At 27.7% G+C, this 22,075-nt stretch overlaps 3 protein-coding genes across 6 annotated transcripts; 1 reads left to right on the top strand and 2 right to left on the bottom strand.

The window, feature by feature from the left end:
- Positions 1–326: 326 nt before the first annotated feature.
- On the bottom strand, positions 327–8,956 carry LOC145741349 (transmembrane channel-like protein 7). Of its 4 annotated transcripts, none has more exons than XM_082558924.1 (20): positions 8,810–8,953; positions 8,496–8,567; positions 8,187–8,247; positions 7,653–7,788; positions 7,302–7,429; positions 6,340–6,406; positions 5,881–5,962; positions 5,498–5,668; positions 4,847–4,932; positions 4,488–4,645; positions 3,916–4,063; positions 3,423–3,748; positions 3,062–3,191; positions 2,749–2,846; positions 2,392–2,499; positions 1,955–2,161; positions 1,632–1,787; positions 1,358–1,436; positions 1,153–1,223; positions 327–975 (listed from the first exon to the last, which is right to left on the bottom strand). In XM_082558924.1, the coding sequence occupies exons 2-20, from the start codon at positions 8,533–8,535 to the stop codon at positions 861–863; spliced, it is 2,367 nt and encodes a 788-aa protein (XP_082415050.1). In that variant the 5' UTR covers positions 8,536–8,567; positions 8,810–8,953; the 3' UTR covers positions 327–860. The 4 variants fall into 4 exon arrangements, with proteins under 4 accessions (XP_082415050.1, XP_082415051.1, XP_082415053.1 ...); XM_082558925.1 differs by having other exon boundaries at positions 8,496–8,620; positions 8,810–8,951; XM_082558927.1 differs by lacking the exon at positions 8,187–8,247 and having other exon boundaries at positions 8,810–8,842.
- A 413-nt stretch (positions 8,957–9,369) lies between these two features.
- Positions 9,370–11,754, bottom strand: LOC145744012 ((3R)-3-hydroxyacyl-CoA dehydrogenase-like). Its single transcript, XM_082562103.1, has 9 exons — positions 11,683–11,754; positions 11,161–11,360; positions 10,845–10,964; positions 10,636–10,737; positions 10,367–10,452; positions 10,207–10,291; positions 9,967–10,009; positions 9,824–9,898; positions 9,370–9,640 (listed from the first exon to the last, which is right to left on the bottom strand). The coding sequence occupies exons 1-9, from the start codon at positions 11,723–11,725 to the stop codon at positions 9,624–9,626; spliced, it is 771 nt and encodes a 256-aa protein (XP_082418229.1). The 5' UTR covers positions 11,726–11,754; the 3' UTR covers positions 9,370–9,623.
- A 4,056-nt stretch (positions 11,755–15,810) lies between these two features.
- On the top strand, positions 15,811–21,588 carry LOC145742371 (1-phosphatidylinositol 4,5-bisphosphate phosphodiesterase zeta-1-like). The gene is made up of 17 exons (XM_082560151.1): positions 15,811–15,988; positions 16,227–16,406; positions 16,828–17,044; positions 17,267–17,387; positions 17,504–17,656; positions 17,864–18,028; positions 18,206–18,318; positions 18,473–18,698; positions 18,917–19,019; positions 19,378–19,475; positions 19,565–19,789; positions 19,908–20,053; positions 20,294–20,427; positions 20,668–20,841; positions 20,925–21,014; positions 21,110–21,253; positions 21,458–21,588. The coding sequence occupies exons 1-17, from the start codon at positions 15,811–15,813 to the stop codon at positions 21,586–21,588; spliced, it is 2,598 nt and encodes an 865-aa protein (XP_082416277.1).
- Positions 21,589–22,075: the final 487 nt, after the last annotated feature.

Genomic DNA, 22,075 nt, shown 5'->3' with positions numbered 1-22,075 from the left:
TTATGAAATAACACAGGACAATTTGCCTTAACTAATGTTCACAACATAATAACATAGTTGTTTAGGGAATAGCCCTTTTCGAAATTTCACACAAAAAAGGTAAGTTCCAAAAACTTAAAATCAACTTTATAATCACTAAGCCTAATTAACAATAAAATTATGTTAAACTTAGTTTCAGAAATTCAGCTTAGTTCTACTAAACTCTAAAAGGTAAATTTTATTGTAGAAGGTAAGCTTCAATTAAAATTTTAAATATATATTGCTCAAAATCCCTTTTCTTTTCCTGCAAAACTTAAATATCAAACATTTTTAAGTCAAAAATTAAATCCAAGGCATTTGCTTTTATTTACATCTTGGTTTGTTAAAATATTGCATTTAAATATTTGTTATACCTTAGTTACAAAACGTACCTTAACAACAATTAAGTGCAAAACTTGCAAGTACGTGTGTTATAAAAATGCTAAAATTAAATTAGGGACACAACACATGAATTTAAAGGATATAAATTTTGAAGAATATAAAACAATGACATACAAAATATCAATGCAACTTAAGCATGTCATAACATATCAGTATAAATACAGTATTTTTTTACAGGATAACTAGTACAGCTTTTATGTAACAGTAAAATCAAAAATTTAAGTAACCTGTATAGCAAAAACGTTACAATAAAATCAAGCCAACTAAAGAACTGAAATTAGGAACTAATTTATAAGGCACTGTATTGTATAAAACTTAACTTTTATAACCTACGCACATTGATAAATATAGGGCTTACTACAAAATTAAAAATTATAAAAAAAGTTAAGGCAAAATGCAGTAAAATATAATGTAGTTCATAGATAAAATTTTAATTTTTTTTATATTTGCTGAGTTTGTCCTGGTATTGGACTTTCATTATCACGCTCATAAGCTGCATTGTGATGAGCCTTTTCGCGCGACGTTTTATGGCGTTTTAGAGCATTTGGTGCAGCTCTTTAAAAATAAATTATCCTTTTTTTGCATTAAATAGTTATGAAAAGGTTAAAAATCTTTTGAGAATTTGAAATTATGGGGTTATTACAAAAGTTGACTGGTCCACACTTTAAAAATAATTTAGAACAATATATTTTGAGTTTTATAACTGCAAACTATAAAAAAAAAGTTACTTACGGTTGATCACCAGCCAGTCTGGAAGAAAGAAGATTGACTCGACTAAGTAAATATTGTTTATCTTTCCCCTCCTATATGTATTAAATAAATTATTTTAAAAATAAATAATATATAAATGGTGTGCTGTATTTTTATATTAATTCTAATAATAACTTAAACTTATTTGACTAAAATAAAACAAATAGTTTTTTAGTCTGTAACTTACCAAAGTAAGTTGATCTTTAAGCAAGTGAATCATCTTTTTATGTGCAGAACTTAATGCAACGTAATAATACAGCACCAAACTACAATTTATTCATTTATTTTGGTTAACAATAGAAATATATTGTATATACTATTATTATGTCTCTAAAATTTTAAACACAGAAATTTTTTAATAACCTGAAACCTAGATTTAGCTTTTTTAACAACTAATTTTAAAAAACGAAATTTTTTCAGTAAAACCATTTTTTCAATAAATATAAAAGTTTGTAACTTACGAAAGAATTAATGCAATAATTAGAGCAAATCCTGTAGAACCAATAAACCAAAAGAATTCTTGGGCTGGTTGAGATAGTGAAAAAATTGAATTTGTTACTGCAAAAAACATGGTTGACCAACCTCTGAATGGGCCACAATCTCTACTTGGCTCAATCCTAAAATTAAAAAACTGGAAATTTAAAAAAAAAACCTGGCAATCAATTAACATAAAATTTACACTTCTTTTTAGAATTTTTTGCTTTTTTTTTTTTTTTGACAATAAGTTATAAAAATTTTTCTGAAACAAAGTTATAAAACTAAACTACTTTTAAAAAAAACTTACACTGCAACGCTTACAACCACAGGAAAAACAGCAACCACGAAACCAACAATCAAAATAATAAAGAAAAAAGTTCCACTGCGAGATGCCCGGTAAGGTCTTGTAGCTGGCCGACAGTTGTACATTAGAGTAAGTTTTTTTAGGTAGAAAAACACAAAAAACTTTACTACGACTATAACTGGAAGCAATGGAGAATAAAATGCACCAATCCTAAAAAAGAAAAGTTAGACACATTGATCAAACAATAAAGTTAACTTTGACATAATATTTATAACAGCAAATAGAAGGTTGATGTAAAAAATTTACACAAACAAACATATTTTTTTATACGTAATCAAACAAATTTATAAATAATTTGTGCCAATAAATGATATTTATACATAAAGTTCTAAAAAATTTTTTTTATATTTTTAAAATACCAAAAATTTATAACAACTCACCATCCGATGGTCTGGGAGTAAACAATATCGAGCACATTAGTTGGGATAGAAAACTCTTGGAACCCCCACCAAGTTGCTAATCCACAATGACAATGCTCCACTATTAGCCTAAGAATAAAAATACTCTCTTTAGTTTATGTGCATAAACATATTTTATTAACCTAAATATTTTGCAAAATTTAGTCTCTATTTAAGGTATGTTTAACAGCAAAATATAACTATGTTAAAAAAACATAGCAAGTTTTTTGGGGTGATCAAAATAAAATTTCTTTTGGACAGTCTGGCCTAAAATAACAAATATGATTTTAACATGAGAAACATAAAGGGGATTTTAGGCTTATAACTTAAGATGCTTACTTTCGTGGAAATTCAACGAACAATGTCACCCCGATGACAATAAAGAAATCCAGGATTGTTAACTTGTACATTTCTTGACCAAGGTAGGTTTCCCAACACTATAAAAATGTGGGTTTATTACATAAATATAAAGATGTAGTCCAAAAGGCTGATTAGATACAAAATAAGGTTTCAAAAAAAATGGCCCACTTAATTAAAATGAAAAAGACACTTGAGTTTAAATTAATTATAAATTTAAATTTCATTTTTTTATTTCAAAACCCCAAAAAAATTTGATCCAAAACACAATTTCTTCATTTTTACTATATTTTACCTGTACACCAACGCAGTAAGTACAATTTGGTTGGATTTCTGCTTCCACAATATTATTCCCAGTACAATAGACTTGTAAGTACACAACCACATACAAGAACACAACTGATGCAAGTCTTAGGAAGACTGTCCTGTTAAGTAAAAAAATAGGGTTAATTTTATTGTTTTTAAATTCTAATAGTTTTTTAAGTTCAATAAATCTTAAAATCTTATGTTTAATTAAATAAGAAACTTAAAGCTCAATTGTACACAAAAATTATGAATAATTGAAGTTATAAAAAGTTAGTTTAATATAAGTGTTAAGGTAACACAAAAAAATCAAGTTATGCCTTTTAAGTTTAAAAAAAAAAGTCATAACAAACCTAATTAAAGTCAGTTTAATTGTGAAGGCTGGAGAATAATCCTCAAACTGAATCAACAGCTCAAACAACACAGGGGCAATAAAATTAGCCACCGTAATTACAATTGAGGTAAGGTATGTGACAATCAAGTCTAAGATGAAGTCGTCGTCAAATGCAGATGTGTTTCTTAAAGCATAGTTTGCTGCAAAGAAAATCGCAACTAATGATGCAATAAGAATGAGAAGAACAATAAAATTAATTCCAATTCTTTTCAGATACAAAATTATTTTCTCATTTCTGGTACGATTTTCTTGACGTTCACGGATTTTTTCTTCTTCCAAATCAGTCTAAATAATTATTAAATTGCAAGTAATTACTTGAAAAAAAAATTTGGGCACCTTTAATTTTTAACCTATATCCTTGCTTAAATAAAATTTTTTAAATTGTTTATTACTTACTTATACTTAAATTATAGCACAAAGTAGCATTATTTACTAAAATTGTATATACATACCTGTAGTTCATATTTGAGTGAACTGTGTTTAAGTTTTGCAGCGTTTTCATCAGTAATACAAAAATCCCAGCCCCCAAAAACTTTGTTGCAGTAAGAATAAAATCTGTCTTCATCATCAACCAATGATTCCTTTAAACCACCGGCAGCTCTATTATAAGTTTAATGGTTATAAAATTAAACATTGAAGGTTTTTGAGCATTTCCAGACCCTCTTAAATTTAATAGTTTTACAGATGCAAAAAGTTATCTTTAAAAAAGGGCCAAATACAAAATGTGTTTGGTATAGTGTGTATCTAAAATTGGTTAAGTTATATTGTATGTAATTTATAGATAAAAATAAAATATTCTAAAATCTAACAATATTGCTTTAGTTAGTCACTCAGGCCATAGTTAAATACTTCCCCTTTTTATAACATAAATAAAGTTGTTTAAAATTTATTTTAAATTAAAATCACTTAAATTGCATAATATACTTTAATGTGACTGATAAAAAGGTAATATAATCTTTGATTACTAAAATTATTCCACTTTACACACTTTAATAATATAATAAAGAATGATCAATTATTTTACCTTCTAACCAGTAGAACCAAGCTAAGAGCAAAATAGAAAAAAGCAACAAGTAGGTAAGCAAGTGGAATATTATAGATAAAATCAAAATTATCTAATACCAGGATCGTAGCTGCATTGTCGTAATATCCATAAAACAACAGAGTGTTTTCCATAAAACCCTTAAAGAAAACAAATGGTTTAAAAAAAAACCTTTAGATATATATACTTAAATTAAATATTGATAAACATTTTTTAAATTGAAACCCTATTAAAATAATTTTTCTAATATACGATAAACATTTCTGATATATATTTTACCAAATCTAACACTTAACTTAATCTTAACAATATTTGCAAAGTTCAAAAACAATTACAATTACCTGCCCAGTAAACCACCAGATAATATATTGTGAAAAAGGTGCAACCTCATTTGGATCATAAGGATTATACTGGCACTCTGGTGGAACTAAAATTAATTAAAAATATTTAATTATAATTTTTGTTTTTTATTCGTTAGATTTTACTTTAGTTTAAGTTGCTATTTTTTTATAAATATTAATCGTTTTTGTAGATAACTGATAGATTTTTAAAGTTCTTGCAATTTTTTAAAAGTTGATTTGTTTTAAAACATATATGTGTCAATTATGCAGTAAAACCTTATTGTTTTTATAATCAAAAGTAAATGATTAACCTGTAGGCTCGCCTACTAAAAATGTAAAGAAAACATAGAGCTCATTTTGTGTGGTGTGTTATATAACCACAACCAGTGTATTTCTATAAAATAATTTAGCTTTTTTAAAAAGTAAAGTCATGCTTAAGTCAACACAACTTTTAATAACATTTTAAAATTATACTTCAGATACAAGATATTAAAATTAAATCCATGGAAACCCCTTGTTAACCATTAACTATTTTTTTTTTAATTTTGTTAACAACAAGTTACTTTTAGGTAAAGTCTTCTCTTATACAATTTAAAAATATTCTTATTTAAACATTTGATTTTGTAACAATAAAATTTCTATGCAATTTACCTTGATTTTGATTGTTGGAAGTGGAAGTGACATTGAATCCCGAGCTTAAATTTTCAAATACAATTGTAGGCACAACAATGAAAATGAAGATGAGTAGAAAAATGTACAAGTTAAGAATAAATAGCCAACGTAAAAATGAGAAATAAGAACGAACGCCATTCCCAAATCGACCTTAATATTAAAAATATGTTAAAATAATATGAACACAATAATAAATGTGATTATTAAATGTTTGCTTCAACAGCATTTTTAAATGAGTAAGGGGGGTAATTTAAACATTCAAATTTATGTGTTCATTATGATGTGTATTTGCATTGACTCTTTATTGCAAATATAGATTTTTTTTTAATATTTAATTTCCTTGAAACGGTTTAATGATTAACCTTCGATTTCGTGAACCGAAGATCTCCATAATTGCATGTGCCTTAGAACATCATTTGTATCCTCTTTAAAACGTCTCCATTTCTGAAAAACAATTAAAAGAAATGGTATGGTATCATTGTGTAAAAATTAGCAAAAAAAGAGAATTCCCTTAACTTTATATAAATTAAATTAAAAACACGCAAACATGAAAAATTTAAATATAAAACAAATTGTTTTGTTATAGCCTAGGCCTATTAATAGTTAATGTGCTAGAACTTAGAACATTACCTAAAACAACATCAATGTTGGAATTACTTGGAATAAAAAACAACAAAATGAAAGAAAAAATAATAAATTAATTGAACCAGTGAACAAGAAAACAAGAAAAGTGGTTTGTAGGGAGTGGAGTGTTGACACAGGTTTTGATTATGTGAAGTTAAGAGTGATGTAATTACGATAACAATGAGGTTTCAACTTACGACGTTATCATTTGGAGACCACTTTGAAACTTTTCCTTTATTTCCCTTTTCTTCTAAAAGCTTATACCTAATATAAACATACAAAAAAATTGTAAAATGCACATACAAAATTTGAAAAAAAAAAAAATTAAACCATATACACTAGGTAACAATAACTTGACCACCACATGATACAAAACCACATGATACAAATTTTAAAACTTTAAGCAAATATTCGTTAAAATTAGTCATATCTGTGTAGTGTTATAAAAACATTTATGTTTGACTTGCGTAACTAAAAGTTGTATTTATATAAACATTAAAAACAATATTTTTTCTCAAAAATGTATGTGCAACAACTTCAAGCAAATATTCGTTAACATTAGGCTTATCTGTGTGGTGTTACAAAAACATTTATTTTGGCCTTGCCCATCTAAAAGTGTTATTTTAACAATATTGAAGATAATCTTTTTTGAAATTGTTAATCAACACAACATAAAGTTGGTCTACATAGAAAAGTAAAGAATTCCATAATTATTGGTTATGTATTTTGTAAAAAAAATTCTACCCCCTCTAAGGATAAAATTGGCCACAATGACTTGATTTATATTTGCTTATACTACAAATGTCATAACAGGGTCATAACATTGTGATGTCATAAGACGCTTTTGTTAGGTGCCATTGTTAAACAACAATATGGCAAGTCACCCAACCCTACAGATCTATTATTAACCCAATATTACGTGTGTGTACTATTACAATGTAATAGTCATTCGATTTTCTCAGTATTTTAAAGTGAAATAAAATTTGTCGAGTTAAACTAAGATTGTGCAATCAAGCTTAAATTACTGAAATACAAAAAAACATCCTTTTTTTCGTAGAAAAAATAAAAAATAAATAAATATTTTTTTATTTTATCAAATACAGCATTATTTTTTTTAAATTGAAAAGTCTTATTTTATTTTTAAAAAAGTATGATTTACCTTAACTCTTTCTTTTTATCCATAGGTAAAACCATTTCTTTTAATGTATCAAGATCCTTGTAAGTTAGTTCCTCAAATTCATCTGAAATTGGAGGGTTGGGTTGGCCAGATACATATGGTGTTTCATTCTAATTGGTAAAATATCAGATATATATATTGATTAAAATAATATGTTAAATATATACATCTTTCTTGCAAGGTGTACATTCATTAAAAAAAAAACTCTGTAACCCCTTTTAAATGTTTGTTAACACTTTTAAAACAACATCAAATTATAAAATTTTAAATAAAGTTAAAAACATTTAAATCTATACAATTGAAAAAAATACAACAGTTACAAAAAACACTTACTGGGTTCATGGGAATTGTTGTCATGTTAATTACTTCATTCTGTTCTTTTTTAGGACTGTTTTGTCTCGATTTCTTTTGTTTGGCAGCCATGTTTTTTCTTTTTAATGCCGTTCCACCACCATGCATAGCCTTAGAACTAAACGTTTGGTCAAAATCGTAAAACACAAAATGAATATACTTAAGCACTTCTTAACAACCTTTTTAACCAGTCAAGTACATTAAGATGTTATTTTTATTTTTCCTGACAAGGTTTAGGTCTCGCCACTATATCAACAGTTCGGAATAGATTGCCAAATAAATGGAAATTTTAACCCTGATTTGTGATTACTATTTTTATGTTTGGTAACTAAAATGCATAGATGTTGTAAAACTACCAAAAGAAAAGTAAATGTAATTCTAGTTAATGATAACAAAGAATGTTTAAAAAATATGCAAATAAGATTTAAAGAAATAAAATGCAATTCTTATTCAAGTGGCCATAAAACAATTACATTCAGCACCATGTTAGTTTTAAATGTGGTTAAAATATATCACCTTGGCAATTGCGAAGTGATAATTTTTTGATCTCTAGCTTTGGTCTTTTCATCTCTATAATCTGAAAACATGCATGGTACACACATTCTTTAGGCAGGCATTGAAAAAATGTTAAGATATCATGCAAGCATACATTTATTTATTACATTTGGCAAGAAAATATTTTAAGGTTTAACATTCAATGTTGAACAATATTAATATTCAAAACAATAATTATCCAGTTAACAACAACGAAACAAGATAACATCAATGGAAGTTTTAGTTTTTTTGCAATATAAGATTGTTAAAATGTTTAAGCCTTTACATTACCTGGAATATCTTCATAATCTGATGGGTTTGGATCCCACATAATGCTCGCTCATGCAAAAGTAACTAAAAAATCTAAGATGCCACAGTGAAAGTTAAAATGTACAAGCCTTGTTTACAGCATAAATCTACATGGTGCATGGCATAATAAGTATTATTATTAAAATGATGGTAAACAGCATAGCTTAATCTGTTAGTACAATGTATTGTGTGCCCAGCTATTATTAAGAAAAGCTCTAGCTTTCTAGCCCCAGTTACCATTTATACTATATATATATATTTTTAATAAATATTAATAAAGTAATGTAAAAAAGTACCTAAAAACCGAAAATGTGTCTTCTTTTCTTTAGCACCACAATCTTACAATCCCTTCCAGTGCTCAGGCCAAAAAATTTTTTGGACAACTATAAAATTTTGCTGGGTAATTTAGTTCCTAGTAATAACCTTTAAAAACAAATATATATATATTTATATTTCCTGTCTGAAATAGCTTTTTCTATCTTCTCCATGCAAAAACGTAATGGTAGAAGTACGTTTAATTGTATGCAAAGGAATAAATATACTTTTAGGCGAAACTAAGCCAAAAAACTTAATTTACCGTAAGTTTATGAGGATAAATAAATTTGGAAAAAAGTTTCGCTTGGTTAAATAAAAAAGGCAAATTGTAAACAAACTTTTGGTAAATATGACTCATTAAAAAATTTAGCTTATATAAAATCAGAATCAATACACATTACGGTAAAAATTAAAATTATAGAAAAACAATTTTGCCCTATATTTTTCCTGTCTTTTAGAATATAATTGTTCTCACAAGTTTTTTTATATAGTGTCTGAATGGGACAATTACACTTTTTTAATTATTTGACTATTATAAAAAATGTTTTATCTTTATTAAATATCTGCACGAATATTTTTGGTTATTCAATAAATTAATTGGAAATTTTTTTATTAAACGATTTATACGGTAAAAAATTACAAGCCACTTTCAACATGTAAAAATTAATTAAAAATATTTTGTATCATAATTGAGGTTCGATTAATGCAATAAATTAAAATACTAGTTGAAATAATTTAAAATAAAAAAGTTTGCATAAATAGATGAAAATTAAAATGGTTGGCACAGACATCATTTTATGCCATCAATCCTCCTACAAAATATGTAGAAAGTTTATTTTAAATTCTAAAAATTGATTTCGATGTTTAGGACATAAACAAGCGGCAACATAAATTTAAAATTATAAACTAATTGATATTTAAACAACTTTATAAACAATAACTTTTACTTGTACATCTGTTAAACTTAAGTACATAGCAATAGATAAAATACTTGCCTGTCACTTCGAGTGTTGTACAGTTAATATATGAACTTTCCTCTGAAGCCAAAAATAAACTTGCATTTGCAATTTCTAAATAGCACGGGCATTTTTTGTACAAGAAAAGTAATCACAATAAAAACAAAAAACTGCAAACAAACCTTCTGGAATTCCCATTCTTCTCATTGGTATAGAATGGACAAGCTAAAAAATCACATTTTAAGGTTTAATCTTTTATTGATAATGTCAAACTATAACAATACAATATGAAAAAATCTAGCTTACATTGAAAAACATTTTATAATTTTTTAACTGACATAATCTTACTTTTAATTTTTTTTAAATTTAAATGCAAGTCATGCCCTTTTAAAATTTATAAAGGGACAAGTAATTTTAAACACCTTGTTTAGAATTTCTTTTGGGACAACATCTGTCATTGGAGTTGTGACAAAACCTGGCAGAATTGCATTACATCGTATTCCATGCCTAAAAAATATTTCTATAAAAAGTTTATTACTTATAACAAAATATTATTGAACGAGAAAAATGATTAAATATTACCGAGCCAGTTCAATTCCAGTGGTTTTAGTTAAACCAATTACACCAGCTTTTGATGCTGCATAATTTGCTTGCCCAATATTTCCACTCTAAAAGAATTTTAAGGTTGTGTTAGTATTGACCAGAACATTACAAATTTAACTTCACATTACTATGTAAACTAACAATGTAAGCACTTTATTTATTTTTTATAGTAATATTAATAACATGAATTATTTTTTCAGTTTAAAAGAATATATTAAAAAAAAATAAATCGATAATTTGTTTTTTACTTTTCCTATAATACTTGAAATATTAACGATTGAGGTAGGTTTTATTTCAGATTTACCAAGATCCAAACTGGCAACAAATTCTTTTGTCATTATAAACACTCCCTAAAATTAAAAGAACTGTTTTAGCATTTTTAAAAATTGATTTACCAACAAATTTTAGTAGCAAATAATTATATAAACTTTGAAAATAAAAAATATGTTTTAAACACCTTTAAATTTATTCGTATAACTTCATCAAAGTTTTCTGGGGTCATTTTATATAAGAAACTATCTCTTGTTATTCCAGCACAGTTAACCAAAATATTGCTTTTCTTTCCATCAAACTCTTTCTATCATATATACAATAAAAATAAAGATGCAATAACCAAATAACTTATGTAAATTTTTCAGCTTTGTTTAAATAATTGATAAAGTTTTATTAAAAAAAATCTTTTTTAATTACAAAAAATAGGAAATTGGACTAAAGCTGATAAAAACTAAAAAAAGTAAATATTATTTAAAATAATAAAACATTGTAATTTTTACATTTGTATCTTTAAAGAGTTGATTTGCAAATGCAACATCTGAAACATCGCCACAAAAACTTAAATGTTGTGTTCCTCCAGCTTTATGCAACAAATTTACTGTTTTGCTTAAACTTTCAGAATTTACATCAACAGCTACAATACTTGCACCCTCTTCTGCAAAACGTTGACATGTTGCTCTACCAATTCCACTGGCAGCACCTATTTATGTTATTTAATATTTACCCCCGATAATTCAGCTATAGCATTAAGCAAAATGAAACTGTAGATACCAGACAATTCATAAAGGTGAAGAGGGAGATTAGTTTTTATAAGCCTACAACTTACTTTAAAGACCCTTCCACAACTCTCTATATTACAAAATGTCAGTCATTTTCTGATTAACTTTTGTAGCTAAATAGCTGCATTAAAACGAGACGTGCAGACTGGTAGACGCGGGTAGATTTAAGCGTTAACACAGTAGTTCTTAAATAAACATTACAAAAACTAAATTAAATTTTTTTTTCTTTGTCTAACTACTTACCGGTTATTACAGCTACTTTTCCCGACAAACGACCGATAGACATCTCGAGAAACAGTTCAAAAACGCTAGATGTTATTTGTAATTCACACTACAAAAATAATTCTAACAAAAAAGTCCCTTAAATGAAACATTTATGGTGACGTAACCGGTGCGAGAACAAATGTAGTTGAATTTATAAAATTAGCATACAAAATTAAATATAAAATTAGACACTTTCTTGTCGATTATGTAACATTAAGCACTTTCTTGCCGATTATGTAATATTGATCAAGACCACGTTAAGACAAAATAAGTTTTTAGGCTGGTATTACACTTATTACTTAACAGTTGTAAAGTTTGTCGATATTTTTAAGTTATAAACGTAAGGCCAACATATTTTAAAAATTCGAAAAAGGTCCAAAATTTTGCAATTTATATAGATTACGAAACGTCGAATGTTAAGTTAGTTCTAGGCTATGTCTGGTGATATCCGTACCACCTTGCCAAATCGTTGCCCAATAAAAAATAAACAATCGCAAAACATTTTACCTGTGCCTACGTGTAGCGCGCGATATAAATTTGGAAGTCAAGATTTTGCTAAGTTAAAATGTCATCTATATTAACTGGTCACGATTTTAAACCAAATTGTTATTCTGCGAAACACCAAAAACGTTTACCCTTAAAACCCAGTAACATTATAAAAAGAATAAATCAATTTAGAAAACTCGGTAAGCATACTTAAGTTAAAAAAGATTTAAAAATTCGAACCTCAAAAATTTAAAGCCGGTATTTGAAGATTTAATTTATTAAAATATAAACTTGTTACTGCTCAAAAAATAACACAGTGTCAACAACAAATAAAAAACATGGTGGAAGTAAACAAAATTAAAAACGTGATAACAAATTTTTCGCAAATAAATAAACAACAACAGAACCAAGCATGTGATTTAAATAAAGTTACTTTAAAATAGTAACCAAAATTTGTAATTATTTTTTTCCCTTCATAGCATAACCTTGATTTTCAGTTTTTGAACGTGTGTCCGAGCATAATTGCGTTACCGAATGACTTAAATTTGCCAATAAGGCTTTAATGTGAGATGGAATTTGATTGACAGGCCGATCGCTGAACAATTCCTTAAAAAAATAAAATAAAATTAAGAATACATTTATTTTTCAACTTCATGCACTTTTACTTTAGTTTGATAATTAAAAAAAACTCTCATGTCATTGCCGATTTTGGTAATTTATGTCGCCTTCTAATAATTTTAAATTGTCGTGACGGATTCTGTTGTCATAGCAACGCGTTGGTAAATGTCCTAAAATTGTGGTTAAGGTGCTTATTACCCTTTTGTACCCTTGTTATGGTGGATTAATCAGTTCCAAAAATACCTTAGTGATTTCAATACGTCGTTTAGTTTTAAATGTCACGAAGTAAATTAATTATAACTTTAGTGTAAGTGGAGACAGACTTAAGGCTACAATGTCCTGAGAAAACTAGGAACTTATTTGTTTAAAACACATTTATTTTGTTGTTAAATTTTTTACGTTCTTACTTGAAAATAAATATCATTTCTTGTATATGCTGGTTTCTAAAAAAAATTTAACAAAATTAGTATTTAAGGTAATCTATGAAAACAAATTTAGTTAATACATATTTTTTACATTTTAATTAAAAACTTGAAATATAATTTACCTGTTTTTGTAATAAAAGCGTCATCCCACGTTTTAAACTTCGTGTTTTAAAAATTAAAGGCCTTAGTTCTCTTGTATTTAAAATTTTTCTATGTTTTCTTGCAAATTTTTGAAGAAAAAGATCAAATTCGGAAAAAAATTCGATCATAACGTCGACCGCTAAAGCAGGGTTTTGCCTCTAAACAAAAGTCAAAAAACATATTATTTCAAATTATTCAAATTTTTAAAATGATTTCAAAAAAAGAATACTTAAATTATTTTTCTTAGCTCTACGAGTAATTGTGAAAATAACTTTGCCCAAGTTATAAACTTTTTTAACATGCCTTTGCACAAAAAATTTTAACTTTTGGCTTGACCGTCATTTTTTGTCACCAAATAAATTGGTAGCCTATATAAAAAAAAGACTTACCGTTTTTTCCCAGTGTCTTATTCTATCTACTGCTAAAGAACCAACAAATAATCCACTTTCCTTCCACATTTTGTGAGAAGTTCTTAAAATTAATGTCCGTACAGCAATTATATCCCTTTTTGTCTGAACGCAAATTAAGTCTTTTCCAGGACTGCTTCGTTTAGTCCGCGTAAACGTTCTTATTCCGTAATATATATTTAAATATTTTTCACTGTTTAATGAATTTTTTTGTACTGTTTGCAAAGGTATTTTGGCTGATGATACTTGCATTCTGACAAACGACATCAGTAACAAAATGATGATATAGTTGTTTGTAGATAAATTGTGGAGTGAAAATCTATCCTTGCAGATTTTCATTCTTTCTATAATAGTAATTGTTGCGTTAGCAGCTACCTCTTTTAAATCATTATTCGATACAAACAAAAAAATTCTACTTTTCTAGTTAAGCAATGTAAAAAGCGCTACATTCAAAAAATTAGGCGCATCAATAAAAATATTTTGTAAAAAATGAACACGTTATTTTCTCAAATATTTGCACCCATGTAAAAAGGCGAAAAGCTATTTATAATATGGTTAACAACTCATTTTCTAAATATAGCTTTTTGAATATACTCACGGAAAATCAAATGCAATTGTTTCTCTGTAAAACATTTTTGAAGTGGTATAGTCGTCCTCTTATAATGTGTTCCCAAACACTGTATGACTGATGTTAGAAGCAAATTATTACAGAACAGAAACACAAAGGCTATTACGTCTAATATTTCACATGTTTTGCCCTAAGGGTTTACCTACAAAATGGTCAAATCCTTTAAACATTTAATCATCATTTTGATAAAATTTTTATCTTTTTTTCAGTCTTACAAAACACGTGCTCTCAAAATTTTAAAAATCCAAAGTTTGTAAGTGAAACATGATATTTAAAAAAAAATTTCGGTTTCAAACATTTTCCCACGAAAAGATATCAGAGCCTTCAGACTTACTTACATAAGATTTGAAATTCAGAACACGTTTTTATTGTTGGAATAGATAAGCTTGAAGCAATAATTTCCATCGGATATAATTTGTTATTATTAAACCGCAAAAGGGAACTGTATCAACATTTTATATTTAGTCATACTTTTACCATTCTTAATGCCTTGGGCTTAAGTTCGGCGCTCTTTTTAAGAAAGAATGAGAAAAAATTAATTTTTCTCGGTAATTTTAGTTACACGCGTGCCCCACCCAGCAAGCAATACGTCATGCATGTTTCGTGTATGTATTCGGGTGCCTTGGGTTATACTCAAATACAAATTTAATTAACAGTATTGAAAATTCCTTTCCTACATAATAATTACTTACAAATAATAATAATAATAAATACGTGTAAAATAAATTTAATAATCAAACACTATATTTTATGGATTCGTAATACAGAAGGAAAATTTATTATTATTTTGTTTTTGACAGTATTTAAAAACTTAAAAAACTTCCGCAGGGTTGCGTTAATTCCACTACACTGTTTTACACTTGAATCAAGTCATTTGTAATACGGAATAAATCAACTTATATTAGACTTTTACAAACAACCTTAAAAAAGGTTAATTATTCTGAACAAACTTTTTATTTTATCACAAAAGTCAGGTTTTCTTTACAAAGTGCATCAGTTCTATTTTAAAACTAATTTTAACAGCTACCATATTTCTTAAAGCCTATTTGTTTGTGGTCGCCTTTTGTGATTATTCCAAACACGATATTTAACTGGCGAAATATTGCTGGTGGAAAAAGTTAAAAGTATACACCGTCCTTGAGTAAACAAAGTGCAAGGACGTTTTATAATACGCTCCAAAAAGAGTTTCTTTACACTATCAACAGTTCGGACGAAACATGTTTATTTCAGTTAAAATTATGGAGTAATAATAGTTTAGCAGCAAAACAAGGATTCAATCTATGTAGAAAGAATATATAACAAAGAATCAAGTTTTCATATAAGAAAGGCTGTTTTACTTTTATAGTGAAACAAACTTGTTTTACTACTTCGTTCAATAGTAAAACATATCCAGATTTACCAAATGAAACACAGAAATGTTGAAAAAAGTCAAAATGGGGATGAATTTGTATTATTAACACCCCGAAAGAAAAGTATTATACCAAGAAGCATTGGTCACTTTCAGAAAACAAAGTTAAAAGAAAAACCAAAACTTCCAGCATGCATTGAGAAGGCACTGTTATCGGAATGTGACCCATTTAGTAAGTTGAGGACAACATTTTTATATATTTGTTTTGGGATATTTTACTTCGTTATAAGTTCTGATCAATAACATTTGTTTAATATATGTTGTTATAGTGTAAAAAAAACTTAAAATATCTACCAAAAAAAATGTAGCAAATTATTGCTTCTTAAACTATAAAAACTAGTTACAAAAATTATTACTTGCAAAATGATGCAATTATATGAACTAAATGTAGTTTTGTTTTTGTTTACTAGTGCAAGAAATGATTGACCAGCTAAAGGAAGGTCAAATTTTTATGAAGCAGCGCCACAGACGATGGTCTTCGAATACGAAAGCTTCATTCTGTCGTTTGGACGAAGATTTGCTTTATTTTCGTCATTCATCAGTGCGGTGTGGATGTATTTTAAATGTCGGAAAACAAGACGAAAAGAAAGGTTAAACACATGTCAAATCCTTCGTTTTTAAAATTAGAGTATTACAACACGAACGGCAAACAACTATAGCCAGAGCAAACATTCAGATCCTTGTTTAACTTAAGGCACTCTTTGGAGAGGCGAGACTTTAAAACGCCCATATAACAAAAATGAGTCAGAAGAACACACAAAAATTGGAAATAAATGCGACATATTCAAATTTGTAGTCTAGCGAGTTTAATGTTTAAAAACATAGTTGATCACGGATATAACCTTTACTTATACAATCCCCCACATAAAAAATATCCGCTTATTGTAATTCAGTAAGACTTTTATTAAACTTTTAATAAAAAGTAAAATTAATTTTTTTTTAAAGGTATAAACATTTTAATAGAAGTTGCCTAATGATTATAAAAATATAAAAAACTGCATTTTTTTGCAGTCGATATTCGACAAATTCTTATGATACGTCAAGAACGAGAAACTAGACCTTCGATGACGTCACAAAACAAGTTGTTCGACAGTTTTTCGTTGGTTCTAGAAAATTCGACCCTAAACTATATATCATTAAACCTGGGCGTTACTGAAATATGGGTGCAAGTTTTGGAATATTTAAGACAACAAATCAACAAATTGCAGCCAAGATTGCAACATGAATTATATCCTTTCATTTAGCTTTAAATTGTTTTATTTTTTACCTTAAATTTGTGGTAAATGAAAAAAAAACGAGTATTGTTAAAACTCAAGTTCATTTTTAGCTAAAAATTGATTTTGTTGTATATTAACCAACGTAATAACTGCAATAAAATTAATAAAAATGCAATAATGCGTAATAACTGCAATAAAATTAACACAAATTTATTTCTTAATCGATACATTACGTCAGTGTGGGAGCTTTTTACAACCCTAGACACCGACAGCGATGGTCACGTGACCGTGGATGACGTCAAAAAACATTTCGACAAGCTGGGAATGTCGTCTGATTTAAACAAAAAATTTGAGGTAAAATATGAAGTTAAATAACGTACGGAAATATAATAACATAAATAAGTTAACAATTTATAACACTTAACAAAGGTGTTACTTTTAAAGTTATTTTTGCCATTTTTACTTTTTAGACACAACTGGACGATTCGGAATTTATGTCGTTTGAAAATTTTAGCGAATTTCACAAGACGACAACCCGAAGATCAGAAATAGATGTTTTGTTTAAGAATGTATCAGCCGACAAATGTTTTATAACTGTTAGAGAACTTTACAAATTCATACAGGTATGTATAGCTTGTTAACAAAATATAACAATAACAATACCTATTAGTTGGGTTTCTTAAAGTTAAATGAAAGTTAACCAAACTAACTTAAAATTTTTGTAATGAAATTGTAAACAAATCATCCAATGATGTCACGTATAACAACATATAAGCAAATAAATGGTTAGACGATATTAAATTTAACAAGGCGAATAACGATTTACACAGACGACCCAAAAAGAAGATGACGTCACAGAGCTTACTTGTGAGCAAATAATAAAAGATTACGAACAAAACGAAGAAGCGCGCGACTCGAGAAAACTAACCGAGCAAGGATTTCTCCTTTATCTAAAATCTAAAAATTGCAATTTATTTAACTGGAAACATGACCAGGTTAGTACAAAATTATAAAAAACTAAAAAACTGCCCAAAATATTTGTGTAATTAAAAACGGCATAATGATAACAATCAATACACTGGCAAAACAACAATATTTTCTTATACCCTCTATAATATTTGACAAAAAGTTTATAGTATTTTCATTTTAACAAAATTAACAATATATTAAAGGTTTGTCAAAATATGAAACAACCTTTATCACATTACTTCATCGCTTCATCTCATAACACTTACTTAACCGGAGATCAACTTAAAGATCCAAGTAGCACTGATTCTTATATGAAGTATGTATAGCGTGTAGATATAATGACGATATAAAAAAAATCATGTATTAATAACTGTATAAGGAAAAGTAAATTGCCACAACCTTTTTTAAACCGAAAAAGTCATTTATAAAAATATATTTGCTTTCAAATAAAATATCAATTACTTTTTTAGTGCCTTACTAAAGGGCTGTAAGTGCGTTGAACTAGACTGTTGGGATGGACCTTCTGGAGACCCAATCATTTATCACGGTTACACTTTAACGTCAAAAATCAAGTTCAAAGACGTGATTGAAGTGATTGGAAAATACGCATTCGAGATTTCTGATTTTCCTCTTATTTTAAGCATTGAAAATCATTGTTCTATGGTCCAACAGGAGAAAATGGCTTATTATTTAAAGGTCGTTAAGTTTATTAATTGTAGATACATTTACTATAAATCAACATACTGTGTCGTGGTAACCAATAAAATTAATATTTGCCTTTCCTTAAAAACATGTTTTTAAATTAGTCATTTTAGTATTAAAGCGAATTGAGAATTGTTTGAAACACCTATCAGGTTAAAATAACCTGTTTATACATCACTATTTAAATAATCTTATCTTACAAAACTTTGCAGATGATATTGGGAAGTGAGTTATTACAAATTCCAAATCTAAGAGCAGACAAGGAAGGTTATCTTCCATCACCGTCCGCTTTAAAAGGAAAAATCTTACTGAAGGGTTAGTGCATTTAGCACTCATCAATAATCTATTAATTTTACACGAGTCAACATAACTAATAGATGAAGTTAAAACGAATAATTTTGAAAACCCAAAAGTCTGATCATTATTTAAGGGTCGTATACTTATTTAACGACCAATAAGAGTTCCTATTTAGTGGATTTTATGATTGGCAAACACAAATTTTACGCTTTAGTCTGTATACTAAAGTTAACCGAGTGCAAACTAACGGTATAAGAGTTCAAGTTACAAAAAAAATAGTTAACAAGACATCTTAACGCAATTACAAATTACACAAAAAGTAAGACACTAATGCAATACTCCTAAAGCAAATTAAACGTCACTGGTTTTGTTCAAGGTAAAAAGCTTCCTTTGCAACGTACAAGTGACGTTACCAAAGAATCTGATGACGTCAGTGACGAAGACGAAGCATATGAGTTTCAAAATCAACAAAAGGTTAAAAAAATTGTTACTCAAACAAGCTTTTAAAATAAACGTAACTTTTATATCAAGTATATTTATTTAACAAAAACATACCTTTAAAGGATCCTTTATCAATTAATGCAAACGGGGATCATTGGTTGGGTCGAAACAAAAAATTGGCAACTAATTTAAGAAATCAGTTTCAAAACACAAGCGTAACGTCACGAACCAGTAGTGTATCGAACCAATCAGAAAAATACTTAAAACTACAACCTCGAATAAATAGCACAGCGTCTCAGTTATCATATTCACATAGTTCTTCTAATAACTCGTCAGCTTACAACAACGTAAGTGATCACTTTACTTTGAACAGTGGATAATGTTAATAACACATTGGTTTTACTAGCGCATACAAATAACGAAAATAATTAACGAAATTTTTGGTTAACTTAAATTGTATTTTAGAGCACATCTAAAAGACACAAGTTAGCATGTTCCTTATCAGACCTGGTTATTTATTGCAAAAGCGTAAAGTTTGAATCATTTAAATTGAGTTCAAATCTCGAAAAGCACATCCAGATATCGTCATTCGGTGAATCAAAGGCATTAAGGTACCATTTACATTTATTTAAATAAAAAAATTGTGTTTGGTTACAGTTTTCATGCATAATTTTTATTTTTGGCGTTTTTCGCTTCACTTATGCACACCCATTTGATAGCAATCTGGTAAAATAAAATAATTGAGAAGTCGTGACTATCATGTTTTACATTTCAAGGAACAAGTTGTTAACATTTGCAAAATGTTGCTATTATTCTATTTACATATGCTTATAACTAAATTTTGCAAGCAGATTAGCCAGGACGAAAACGAAAGAGGCAATATTATATCATCAGCACCAGTTAAGTAGAACTTATCCTGCTGGTTTTCGAACTGATTCAAGCAATTACGATCCACTGCCATTGTGGAATGCTGGTTTTCAAATAGGTTAAACTAATTTAAATTTATTTAAAAATATTTTTTATATATAAAGCATGACGAACGCAAGACTTTACACACAGATTAAATGTAGAGTAAATGTCAATGTTATTTGGACATTACTCAAAAATAAAAATAATAATTTTAGACCTAAAAACAAACGGTATGTGTGTCCGAACTTTTACACAAACTAACAATTAAATCACAACTTTTTAATAACTTGTATTTTTACCTCAATTAAATTTTTAGTTGCACTAAATTACCAAACGAAATGCGATGAGATGGACATCAATAACGCAATGTTTCGACAAAACGGAAATTGTGGCTATGTTTTAAAACCGATCCACCAAAGAGCGAACGACAATTGCGCTTCACCAAAAAAACTGACCTTGACTCTTATTAGCGGACAATGTTTGAATATAGGTATCACAAAGTTAAACAATTGCAAGTAAATAACAACCAGGTAAAGTTTTTTTTGTTTTAACATTTGTCCTTATGTTTATCAGGTGTTTGTGACAGTTATAGCAGTACCGTTGTTGAGATACAAATGCTCGGACCAAATAGTGATAATAATAAACAAGAAATTTTTTCGAACGGTAAGTAATTAACAATTTGTAAAACTTGTTGGACAAACTTAATAAAAGCAGTAAAATTATTGTAAGCATTTTAAATATAAATATTTATTTACCAGATGCAGATTCAGTTTGGAACGAAAAACGTGTTTTTTATATCAAAAAACCCGAACTAACATTTGTAAAATTTCTTGTAAAAGATCGAGACAAAAATTCTGACCGAACTTCGCAACACACAATTGCATTCAAAAGTATAAGTCATGGTATGCACAAATATAGTTAATTTCCATACTCAATAAATGTAACTTAATTCTTAGGCAGTTTTAAAAGTAAAGTAATTAACAAAAAAAAACATTTGTTTGTTGTGAATTTTTTAACGTGTAACTTTTATAAAATTTTTGTGTTTTTCATATCTAGCCTAGATTAGAATTAAAATATCTTAGTTTGACGACTGAATTATTTTACAGGTTACCGACACATCCCTTTACTGAATAGAGACTCCAGGACGTTAAACGGGGCATCTTTATTTGTTTATGTAAATGTTGAAGACTATACCATATCAGACCAAAGTTCGACCATATATGAGAACGAAGTATAAGTTAATTTGTATTTTATTTGAATATATTTAGCTGCTAGTTTATGCCTTCGCTTAAATGCATTTTATAAAAAGCTTGTTTATTTATATTGGGAAAAGGGAATTATACATGTCAATGTGTTAAACTAACCTACTGTTAAGCTTTCACTGTGCTTTTACCTAATTACAAACATTTTTAATTGTGTTACCTTTTTACATAAATGTTTAAAAATCAAGAAATAAATAAAAAAAATTAAATATCAAAATCTATTATTTAACCTTAAAACTATTGGGCTATATATAAGGCAACACATAAAATAAGTGTTTTGTAATTACAACACAGAACCCATAAATTTTACCAAAAATGTGTGATCTTAATAAAGCTATGTAGTTTTCCCTTGCTAGTTAAACAAAATAACTGACTATTTAAAACAAATAGTAATGATTTCTGTGGGTTTTTTTAATTATTAAAGTTATCTTATTAACCTTTTCAATCCATATAAAAGTGTAT

This window comes from Corella eumyota, chromosome 2 (genome assembly GCF_963082875.1).
Source record: "Corella eumyota chromosome 2, kaCorEumy4.1, whole genome shotgun sequence".
NCBI lineage: Eukaryota > Metazoa > Chordata > Ascidiacea > Phlebobranchia > Corellidae > Corella > Corella eumyota.
Note: the sequence above shows the minus strand (reverse complement) of the source record. Positions and strands in the feature narration are given on the sequence as shown.